The sequence below is a fragment of the Melospiza melodia genome, chromosome 5 (assembly GCF_035770615.1).
Source record: "Melospiza melodia melodia isolate bMelMel2 chromosome 5, bMelMel2.pri, whole genome shotgun sequence".
Classification (NCBI taxonomy): domain Eukaryota; kingdom Metazoa; phylum Chordata; class Aves; order Passeriformes; family Passerellidae; genus Melospiza; species Melospiza melodia.
Window position 1 is genome coordinate 72748427 of NC_086198.1, and position 12410 is coordinate 72760836.

A 12410-nucleotide genomic window follows, 5' to 3' on the forward strand; every position below is an offset into this window, starting at 1 on the left:
ATCCATAAAGGAAAAAGGAAGTGAAAAGTAGAAAAGCCCCCGGATTGTGTTGATTAAATCATGATTAACAGTTTTCTTGTACATCTGTAAAATAACTATTGAACTTGCTGCAGATGAAGGAGCATTGGTCAGAGCAGCCAGGAATCTTCGTTTTGTATTCACTGGAAGGACACCTGACTCAGTAATCATTGAGTCTGTAAGTACTTTGGAATAACATTATAATTTACTGCATTTGCTTATGTTTTAGTTTAAATAATCTGAATAACTGCATTATGATACATTAGTATTGATATGTTGTTTGATTGGTTTTGGTTCTTTTGCTTGACTTTTTTTTTTGAATTCTTACCCTCTGGTTTGTTTTTTTTATTCTTCAGTTGGGACAGGAAGAGAGATATGAACTGCTAAATGTCCTGGAATTTACAAGGTAAATTTGTACTTGGTGTCTTTTTGTGAAAATAATTAGACACTTCTCTCATGGATAAAAATGCTTACATTTTTTATATTTTTCCAGGTAAAGTTTGCAGGTTATGTAGCTTCTATCTGTGTAATATGTAAAGGCACTATAGACAGACCAGAGTACATGATTAAGATTACACTGCCTGGTTTACTGTAAAAATTTTAGGAGGCTCTTTTTTTTCTTGTTGTCTACATTATGACTTATATTTTTCACTTTTGCCTTTGCTCAAAGATTAAAAAAAACTTTGATATCAAAACTTAAAAAAATCTGTGGAAAATAATATAGGAAAGTGTTCAAACTTCAAAATGTATTTCTGAAAACCCTGACACCATATGATTTATCAAAAAATAAGTGTATTTATCATTGCTGCTAAAATAAATTTTGCATTTGACCTTAAATATACTTGTATAATTACGGCTTAAGTACTCTAGACTGAGATTCAATATCTTCTGAGCAGCATTGCTGCAGTAGTTGACCAGTTGGCTTACTTGGGATATGAATTTATCACATCTTTTGCTTTCAGTAAAAATTTTATGGTAAAATTCTTGGAGTTATAAATTTACTCATAAGAAATATGGATGCAGTTTTGATTCTTATCCAGAGCTGTTTATGTTGTATCTGTGCATGCTGCCTGTGTTCTAAATGTTTGTGTAGGCCTATTGCTTACTTTGGCACAGGATAAGGAAGACATTTGCATGTAGAGGAAGTTCCTTTTCTTCTTAAAATGATTACTCATAATTGTACCTGTGGGAAGTGATTGTTGTTTTCCTTCCTGTCGTATTATATTTCCCTTAAGCTTAGCTAAAAACAAAACAAAACCAAAAAAAAAACAAAAAAGGAGAAAAAATAAAACAATCCAACGCATGAAAGACAGACTGAAGATAAATTGTGTGAAATCAGAGTTAGTTGCCTATAGTTATAGTAATAGCAATAATAGTATGAAACAGTGAAAGAAAGTAATTTTTATCGTTTTGAATGTATTTTTACGTCTGTTTGCAATTAATGGGGTTTCTTATATTGTAGGGGACATAGGGGAATTTTTTTAGATTTGTGTCATGATTTCATTTTTTTTTTCAGGCATTGCTTGCATTTTATTTTTCTTGTAATGATTGCTACTTTGTTTCTGGTTTTGATCTATGTCTTGATTTCATCGATTTTTTAAAAGCTTCTGCATAAGTCTAAAATTGTAATTTAAATTGTGATACTTTATGGAGGTGCGAGAATTGCTTTTAAATCTCAGCCTTCGGAGGCATAAGATTTTTGGTGGATAGTGATCCCAGAATTTTGTTAAGTATTTAGTTTTTATAGATGTTTTTGATATTCTGCAGTATTTAGCTGTGCTTGGAATTGACTTGTTGGAAGCACTAGAGGTCACCCGTGTTCCACAGCAAGAGAAATTTTGTCTCCAAAGCAAAAGCAACACTATTTGTGTGGGTAGGAGCATGTACCTTCAGAGAAGTAATCTGTTTTGAATAAACTGTTAAGAGTTTGCAGGTGTTCCAAGTTTTTCCCAGAAAAAATGCCAATAAATTCCTCACCAATTAAGACTCTTCTGCAGGTAGAGTGCAATAGCATCAAGATTTGATACTCCAGTCTTACAGAGAAGCATCTTACAGAAGTAGAATTTGTAGGAATACTTAGTAGACTTGTCACTTCTGATATTCTCTTTTTTCAGTGATTACACTTGTGCCTGTGAAAAGAGAGTGTTTTCCTGTATTTACAGTATTTACCTGTAATTCATGCCTTGATTAGTCTCTCCTGTGTAATTGGTTTCATGAGTAATCCACATTTTCTTAGCTGTTGTGCTGGGCAGACAGAAGGCATCCTAGAGCATTTGGGGCCTTACCTCCTCTCATCCATTCAGAAAGCTCCAGAAGACACTGATTTTTTGACTTTACTTCTAAAAGTAAAAAAAGAGTGAGTGGCTGACAGAAGAGGTACCAAAACCTCTGTAGCAGTGTTTGTTTTCTGTGGTTGTTTAATCCTAAGTGAAGTCAGGTGGTAGAGTAACTGGACCTACCAAGAGCTTCTTGGCAAATCTTGTGGCTTAGGGAAGTATTTCTGTCTCTTTAAGATGCTTCTGTCTATTTATAATTCCACTGCAACTCCTTGGGAATTACCAGCTATTCTGCATCTTAGTAACCGCCCAAGGGGTTACCCAGCCTGCAGGTCCATAGGGATCCCAACAGTGGGTTTGCAGGATTCCATAGCACACAAGGACATGGGGGCTTTTTTACCTACTTTTTAATTGCACATTATTAAAAATTAGTGTTAGCAAAGGAATGTATACAAGCACACCCCTTGGGGGTGTGCTTGGGGATGAGGATGAGGATGATTTGCTTGGGGCTGACTCTTAGACAGGCTCTGTGTTGGGGCTGACTCTCTGGTAAGTCATTTGTGTGGGACACAGACATAAGGAAATGCAGGACACAACCACATTCAACAATCAGTAGATGCTTCTAATTTCTGTATTTCACTTGGGACTGCCAGTACATGATGGTGGGTTCTTTTCTCCAAGACAAATTTTTATTTTTCCAGATTTTTGTCAATTCCTAATTTCTCCCTTTTCCAGACAAAAAATTCTAGGTAAGTTTTGTGCATATTGATGCCTCCAATTTCTAGGCTTCCAGGCATTTTCTCTGTCACTATTTAAGCAAACATTCTCTGTTCAGTATTTTTCCCATTGTAACCAGGTCATCTTTATGGCTGCTCACGTTGCTTCTATAGAGAACAAGCAGAACAAAACAGTGGTCTCACAATTACAATTATTTGCAGTAGTGCAATTTAGTGGCTTACTGTAGTTCACCAGGAAAAGGAAATAAAACTGTCAGTGCCATAAAAAGGTTTTTAAGAAGTTAGAAGTCCTTGACAGTAGCTCTTGGTCATTAGTTTTATTGCAGTTTTACTAAGAAAGTCTATGTCAGTGAAGATTCAATGTCTGTCTGTATAGCTAAAATTCAGAATGCTACAGGAAGTCATTGGTTATTCTTTGATACATCTTCAGTAGAATTATATGCAACTCCATACAGGACTTCAAGGTTGCAATCTTCTGGTATTGCAAGACAAATACAAAACTGCTGAATTTTTACCTGTCAAGGGTAAATAGATCAAATTATTGTTTTATACATCCCCTCACCTACTGTAATTCCTTCACTATTTCTGAATTGAACATTCTGGCAAGTGTAATGAATTCAAGTAGCAGAAGCTAGATAGTCTTGGCTGGAATCAATGTGGATCTGAGACATGCTTTTATTTTAGGCAGCTTAACTGTAGTTTAGATGATCCTTATTTCTCCAGTGTTGTCTAAGTAGATTCACAACTGGACACTGTCTAAAGCTTTTTGGAATTCTACTTATCTGAGGTTTAGAGGTGAAATGGAAAAGAAGTTGCAGTAGTTAATGGCTTTGTATGGGCTTTTGTGCAGTATTCACAGTAACAATGTCATTTAATATTACCTTTCAGAAATTTTTACTTGAAACAGAGTGCACACCCAGGAGAAATTAGAAAATGTTCTCCTGAAGACACTCTTCAGCCTGTTACTTCATCTATAATTATAAATTTCTCTCCTTCACCTTTGTCCACATTCCAATTAAGGATGTTTTCCATGGGAGTCTGAACTTCAGGAACCATTTATACAATAATGCTCCTTGATGATGTATAAATGGGATCCTGTTCCAGCTGGAACCAAAATTGTTAAAGGACCATTTATTTCCATCTCTGTTTTACTGTGAATTGTTCTATGAGAAGTGTTTTGCTCCCTAAATAGTTTCTGTAGATTTATTTATAAAGTTGAAGTTTGAAAGACTTATGATATAAATACACGTCTTGACAGGACATGATCTTGCACCTAAAGAATGCTTGTTGGCAAACCTCAAAGGGAAGAAGACAGAAAACAGACCGTGACAGTCTTCTCCATGTTTCCTTCCAATTTCTACCTCAGTTATGAGGACAAAAAGAAAAAATAACTTGGATTTTATTAACAACTGAGAGCCAGAGAGTACTTAAAATTAGTCCAGCCCGTTTCCAGCTCTTAGCATACTGAAAACTTTGCATGATAAATGAAACTCTGGGATAACAGTAATAGGATTGCAGCACAGTACAGTGTATGAGTGATTCTGGCTGGCTGGGAAGGAAGGAAGAAAAAACTGAAACAGTCCATGATACAATATCTATTTATGATATTTACGATAAGTGCTTTGTGCTTTAAGGTGCTTTTTTGTCATACATTATTTAGATGAAGGTGGAAATTCTTAATATCCTTTTAATGGGAAAAAGGCCTACAGAAATATGCACAGAAAAATAGCATTCATTTTAATTGGTATGCACTAAAACTGTTTTCCATCCCAGTCAGCTGAGAGCATAATTCAGAATTGATAGCACTGACTTTTATTCTTTGTGTAACGTAAGATATATATTGATATTATTAATTAAAATATTGGTAAATGCTTATATTTATGAACCACCTTATATAGAGAATTTATTTCTCTTTCAGCACTAGGAAGAGAATGTCAGTAATAGTTCGCACACCATCAGGGAAATTAAGACTCTACTGCAAAGGAGCTGTGAGTTTTATTCTTTTTTTACTGTAACAAAGAATATATCCTACCAATAAAAATAAAAAAGCAAAAGATTGTAATAACTGGAGTCAAAACATTGAAAATGTAGGGGAAGTAATGTTGATGTTCCTCTTTCAATTTACATTGTTTTGCTATGTAGCTGTTCAATGTGATGAACTGGTTAATATCCTTTCTTACTAACTGCCTATGAAGGTATGACAGCCCTGTTCATCCTACTCTTTGTACTGGACTAATACCTTTATGCTTCCTAATAATAATTGCTTCCTTCTGTACTCCCTAGAAAATGGATGAGCATGTATTAACTACTTGCTGGAGGAGCTGGGCATGGATCACTAGATAGAGATAGTAATCTAGCAGAACTGGCTAGATGGGAGTGTTAGCCAGCCATTGATATTACACAGAAGTAAATTTTCCCAAAGCAGGACCTGTAGAAGGTATCCTTATCATAATGCATACGGGAATGGAGAGTTGCTCATTAGTTCTCAGACTGTATGTCGAGTCAAGTTTGAGGAGGAAGGGGTTGAAATCCAGTTCCAGAATGGTTTAAGGAAAGGAAGTTTTTTAAATATAAATGTCCATTTCTGGCCATCTCTAGGGGAAAAAAAACCCCAAACCTGTTGTTAATATTCCATGTATTAAGCTGGCTACAAAAAATCTGAGAATGACAGTTATGAAGCACTGATTTTGCTTTGTGGGCAGCATTATGGCACATTTCAAAATAAGGGGAAGTAACATCCAAAAATGTAGAAGAAAAACACTGCATTACAGCAGACTTTGTAAATTTAGAAAATATGAGGATTAAGAAGTCCTTTAACTTTTGAAATAAGATTATGTCTATTAATTTTTGATGCTTAAATAATACATTTCCATTTTTCAGCCTTTTTCCTACATGATTTGTATTGTCTACCCAAAACAGAAATCCTTTTTCTATTAAAGTGTTCTGAGCTATATTTATTTCTTTTATAGGATACTGTAATTTATGACCGTCTTGCTGAAAGTTCAAAATACAAAGAAATTACCCTAAAACATCTAGAGCAGTTTGCTACAGAAGGTGAGTGATATTATTCAGTATAAAAATAAATATTAAATTCAGTTACTGCTCAAATTCCCGTTTTTTAAATTTTGTCTTGCTGTAGTGTTTTACTCATGTTATGTTTGAAATTTCTGTTTTAGCAATGTCTCCTTAAGAAAAGTCTTCTTCTTCCCAAGCAATTTTAGTAATAAGTTCATGCTTTAAAAAACCCTAAAAAACAAGCCACACACCCACAGAGTATACAGTAGAATCTTTTAACCAAAACATATTTTTCCAGAGAGCAAACACATAGCACATTGTTTCTGTGAAGATCTCATTTCCCATGGCTGCTTTCATGTCCCATACCCAGTGATGCTGTAGGGATGGGCACACAGGAAGAAATAGCCAAAGTAAAGATGGTTGGAAATTGTGAGTGTAGTGCTTTTAAGGTAGCTTTCAGCTGTATTGTTTCTGTCACCAGTCCAAATAAGGGGGATTGCCAGTGTCCATATGATTTGTTTTGGTGTCTGCAGTTTTAATAATCGCTTTTACAAAACAGTTGCTGGAGGTGGGGAACCTCTCTGTGAGGGTTTGTGAAGTAGGAATAGTAAGTAAAATTTAAAAGACTGTGAAATTAAGATGATTGATACAAGCAGACAGTTATTTATTTAATTGTATTGGATTTCACAGTACAGATGTGATGAGAAAAGCAGAATGTAGAAATGTTTCTGCATAGCTCCTAGATGTTCCATGCCGTTCCCCCTTAGTATCTCAAGAGGATTATAGTGTTGTACTGTGCAGTATCATAGTATTACAATTTATCAGTGAGTTGGTACAGAGGAGTTGGAAGGAGAATCATAAGAGTTATGGGTATCTGAACTGCAGAGTTTCTACTTCTTTGTTTTTCTAATACACTGCTACTAGAACATTAAAATTATCTTTAATGTGACTTAAAAATAAACTTACTCTGGGAAGAAAACTAAAAAGCAGTGCTTATGTTTTGTTAACTGATCTCTGGCCAGATACTCATGTTATCATGAAAGGTCATTTTTTTTGTCATGCATATGACTTCTCTAGGTTTTGTCTTCTGGTTTATCATGGAATTCACAGTTTTGGCTAGTGTATTAAGCAGCTTCAGTCTCTTGGTTCTACCAGTGACAGCAGAAACAAGTCACAGATCTGTTTCTATTGTTAGTTTTTCATATCAACATCTCTGCAGGAAGTATTTGGTTGGTCTTAAAGAATCTTAAGGTAAAAAAGTTAGAATAAATTTTACAATAAAGTTGAAAGCAGAACTATACTCAAAACAATTTGACTGAGGGTATAGCCCAAACCCTCAGACACACTCTGGGGTTCTAGAAAGGCTTAACCAGAGTTAGCCTAGAAAAAGTTACTTAGGTGTGAAGTTAGTTTGGGTCATAAGGTATATATTTGGTTACACAAAAGACCAAATTAGATCACTGTCTTCTAACCTATGTGAATTGATGTGGAAATTTCAACCCAGTTCTTAATTACCATTCTCATTACATCAGTAGTACAACTCCTTAACAGTCAAGTTGAACCAAATAAATCAACATAAAAAGTGAAAAATTCTATCTGTCTTTAGAACCACGCTACATACAATAGGATTAAGAAGTTTATTCAGATATTTTTTGTATCCTTCTTTTCAACAGATTGAAAAATTTACTGTTGAGAAGAGTGAATTTCTAACTTTAAAAAGCATAAAATTCAAAGCATAAAAAAATCACATATCTCTGGAATTGATTAAAAATTTGGTATTTATTTTTACTTTAGATTTAAATTGCAGCCAACTATGTTGCAAAGTTTCTCATGAGTATCCTTTCATGTGGCAGGACAGTATGTCCTTGGCATTTGCTGCCTGCTCTTAGTGTGTTGTTCAAAAATGAAGTGGTTAGCATGGCTGGCATTTATATGTAAGCATTTATTGAGCTGGAGTGTTAATGCCTGCTTGGATAAATAGAAAAATCCTCTGTAATTTTACTGTGTTGTTCCAGTCTGTTAACAACCAGGCTTAATGATATTTTGTTTTCTACGTTTTATTTGGAAGATACTTTTAAGTCACAATGAAAAGAACCATATTAAAATTTTTTTTAAAAGTATAATTAGGTAGTGATTTAAAAAGAGAAAGCAAATGCTTGAAAAAAACTATTTGCTGACATTCCATACACTTGGATTTCTCTTTTTCATTTTATTGTCTGCAGAAAATATGTTGAAAGCATTGTGGAAATAGTATCACTATTAGTCAGACATAGATTCCTTTCCTCCCCTTCACCTATATTCATTGCTTTGGACCTTGTAAGCATATCCTTATTATGCAGAGAAAAAAAAATCATTTTAGTTGTCAGCCTTGAGTTTATTCTTCTAAGTCTAAATGGTGGGACACTGTGTTCCTAATGCTGTTTAGTTGTCAGAATACCCACATTACACGTGGTTTTTATCCTGAAGATAAAATTATAAGATACTAAAAATTACTAAAAAAGATACTAAATTACTCTTGCATCTAAGACACATGTATTATTTCATGCCACTGGTGCTGAGCTGTATGCTCCAGAAACCTGTGACCAAATAAAGGTTACATTTAACCATCCCTGGTTGTGGTGCTGTTTGTCTCCTAGAGCAGAGTGGGCAAGTGACCAAAGGGTAACTAAATTAATCCTGCCTGCCCCCTTTTAAATCTACTGGCCTGCAAACTGTGGCTAGTATATAAAGAGTTTTGTCAACTTCATTCTCTAGAAATCTGGTAATATGTGAAAATGAGCTGTTAGAAAATTCACACCTAACTACTTAAATTGAGTGTTAAATGTGTGTTGTCAAAAAATAGATATTTCTTAAAATCATGCCGTCTCAAATTCTTGCAGTAATGCTTTATTCAGATTTTTGTTGAAGGAAAAAATCTGTTAACAATATCAACCAGCTCAAAGGTTGGTAAGTAAAATTGCCAAATGGTACATGATGGTTTTATTTTAAGAATTTGGAAAGCTGAAACAATCTGTGAGATGGGAAAGTTAAATGAGGGGATTCAAAGTTGGCTTCTAGATGATAAATTTCGAACTAGAATTCCCTAAGAATATTGAGGAGGGGTGAAAAGGGCAGTTGTAACATTGTGCTGATATATTTTAACTTTACTTCCTTCCAGCATAGCATAGCTACTTTTAAGTTTATAAATCTTTTTCTCAGAAATATGATTTAATTTTACCCTTTAAATGTTTCAGTGTGCATACTTGTTCAGCTAGTGTTGGGATTTCTTCATTTTTTTAACAATTTAAACTAAGTCAAATCTTGCATAAAAATTTACTTTTTTTCCAGTGAAATACATCACCTCTGTTACGTTCAGCTTCTTAGAAACTGTTACTCTGTTGAATAAATTTCTATTTATAGTTCATTTTTACTTTATGTATATTTAAAACGTTCTTCAAGATGTGCAGCAGTAATTTGAAATCAGGCGTAAGCATACATAAAATAGAGAATAATTTTATCTTTCAAAAGCTACTCACTGCAGGCATATCAGGGCAGAGACTAAAAAATACTGAATTGTTATCTGCTTTCTCTCTAGGCTTAAGGACTCTGTGTTTTGCTGTGGCTGAGATTTCAGAAAGTGATTATCAAGAATGGTTGGATGTCTATCACCGTGCTTCTACAGCTATACAAAACAGAGTACTCAAACTTGAGGAGAGCTATGAACTAATTGAAAAAGTATGTGCAGCTTGTTGTAGCTTTCTGGGCTTTGGGTTGGTTGGGGGGAGGATGGGGTGGGCAGAGGGATGAGCAGAAGAGTGAGTTCTTAATTATTGTTTTTATTTTCTATACTATGAAAAGTGAATCAATTTTGAGGAATAACGCTTAGGTAGAAAAATGAAACCTAGTGATATACTGACAGCTGTGTCGGGTAGTCCTTGCAGTTTAAACAATCAAAATGAAGGAACAATTAATCTGACAAAGTTCTTCCTGCAAGTAGCTACCTTGCTGGAAAGTGTGGATTATGGGTTGAACTACTGGAAAGCTTTTTTTCCAGAGTTCTTCTAGTGTGTAAAAAACTGTAAGAACAGATAAACAACATCTGCTTCATTATATAATGATCTTGGAACCATGGAGTGGTCAAGATTGGAAGGGACTTCAGGAAGTCATATAGACACAAATCCCTGTTTAAAGCAGGGCTGGTTTTGCTTGCCCAACACTTTGATGAAGTTTAGAGTATCCACAAGGAGGGAGTTTTCCCAGCTGCAGCAGGTAATTTTTTTTTGATGTTCAACTTAGTCTTTTTTCCTTCTTCAGAATTAAAATTTTTATTGCTGCAGAATGTGTCTGGTGCCTCTTGCTCTTTCACTGTGCAGTATACATTTTGGAGAAGAATGGCTGCTCTGCAAGCGTCAGTTAGCAGAAGGAATCCCTCCCTTAGTCTTCTTTTCTCCCATGTTAAACTCATCCTACTTCTTCAGGTGCTCTTAGTATGGTGTGCTCTGGGCCCTAAGCTATTTTTGTGTCCCTCTGTTGCACTTGTTCAACTTTGTCAGGCTCTGTTTTACTGAAGGCCTGTAAAGCAAGTTTGTACCCAGAAACAGCATCACAAGAGCAGAGCCTTAAGTTTCTGACAACACTCCTTCTGGAGTAGCCAAGCATGAAGTTAGGACTTCCCTACCCCAACAATAAAAAGGTCCCATGACTATTAAATTTATAAGAAAAAGAAGTGCATGAGACCAATAGTGCTTGAAGTTTTGATGCTTAAATTTTGGGGGGGTTATTTTTAGGTTTTCTTCCTCAGAAAGTGTAACACAGATTGATTGACAAAACTGGTTAAAATTCAGAGCCTCACAAATCTGTAGTGTTTAATTCATGAAAAAGAAAGGTGAAGGTATATAGCTTCAGTCACTAATAAACATTTCTGGAGCAGTTTATCTGGATGTGACAAAACATTCTTGAAATTAGATTACTTTTTAATGCCATGACAACCTTGCTACCTTTACAAATGTGTGTGTAAGCTGCACAAGTGCTTCCTCAGGATGTAGTATGCAGGCCATGCTGCTGCCAGGATTGCACAGTATTAGATGTATAATGGTGTCTTTAACATTTACCTAGTTTTAAAGGTATAGTAATAGGAAATATAAAAATGGCTGTATTCACAAAAACTGTGTGGAATTGCTCCATAGGAAGCTAAAATCAAGCATAAAATACTAAGATAAATGTACAGGTGTTTTGGATTTTTTTTTTACAAAGGGAAGAGAAATCATTAAAAGAGAGAAGGCATGGTATTAGCATTCCTGAAGCCTTCAAATCAGAGAGATACTCCTCAGGAAAAGGTAGCTGTTGCTGCACAAGCTACTGAGAAAGTAATTGGTTGAAATTTGAGTGGTCACACTGTACAGTTTTGTCAAGCCACACAGATATCTAAGTTAAAGCTTATGGAATAAAGTGGAAGTTCTTTATTTGTTGATACCAAATCTGATTAATGTTTTAGACTGCATTAATCTTGTTGTAAATACAGAGAGTTAAATAAAATAAATGGAACATTGAAATTGAATTTAAGTCAAAAAACCCTGTATGTATGAAATATTTTATGTTCACAGAATCTTCAGCTGCTCGGAGCAACAGCAATTGAAGATAAACTACAAGACAAAGTGCCTGAAACCATAGAGACACTCATGAAAGCAGACATAAAAATCTGGATACTTACTGGGGACAAACAAGAGACTGCCATTAATATTGGTACTATATTTGTATTTATTTGATTTCTTTTTTATGGGTTTAAAAATAATAGCAGTTGATGCAGTAAAATTTCTTTCAGAGTGGAAAGTTGTCTTGTAAAAAATAATACTATATGTCACTCCAGAATTTGAATGTGAACTTAGTCAGTGATAGGAGGAGGATAGGAAATGCTGGATTCTGCCTCTGTTAAAATTCTAAGAGCAAGAAAAAGTTACGTTAGAGAGGAGGCAAAAAAATAGGAAATTGTACTTTTTTATAGAATATGAAATGAATTCAAAAGAATATATTGACTTTTGACAATGAGGGGGAATAATATTAAGATAATGTGAGTATTTTTAGTTTCCCTTCTCTATTTTTGCTTCTTTCCAAGAAAGGTGAACTAAAGTAGTATATCGTTTTAACAATGGAGGGTTTTTCTTTCTTTTTATTATGAAGGATGGTAAAGAAGACTGATTTCAACAATGATAAATCTGTATCCTTAAAAAGTTATACATGAAAGCTGTTTTTAACATTTAATATACTTTGCATATGACCACATCAGCACTTACTGCTGTAGTGTAGATGTATGTCCATAAGCCTTACTTTAGTCATATATATCCTTTTTATTGGATGCTATTATTTATAATCTTAAAGAACTCTCCAT

General features: G+C 34.6%; 1 protein-coding gene across 5 annotated transcripts in view; it reads left to right on the forward strand.

The window, feature by feature from the left end:
* ATP8A1 (ATPase phospholipid transporting 8A1) overlaps positions 1-12410 on the forward strand; it is a 100604-nt gene that overhangs the window by 39627 nt on the left and 48567 nt on the right. For all 5 annotated transcript variants that reach the window (XM_063157355.1, XM_063157357.1, XM_063157354.1 and 2 more), the window contains 6 exons: positions 114-196; positions 375-424; positions 4950-5019; positions 6001-6085; positions 9621-9760; positions 11629-11767. In XM_063157355.1, coding sequence (XP_063013425.1) covers positions 114-196; positions 375-424; positions 4950-5019; positions 6001-6085; positions 9621-9760; positions 11629-11767 — 567 coding nt within the window. The remainder of the gene's footprint in view (positions 1-113; positions 197-374; positions 425-4949; positions 5020-6000; positions 6086-9620; positions 9761-11628; positions 11768-12410) is intronic.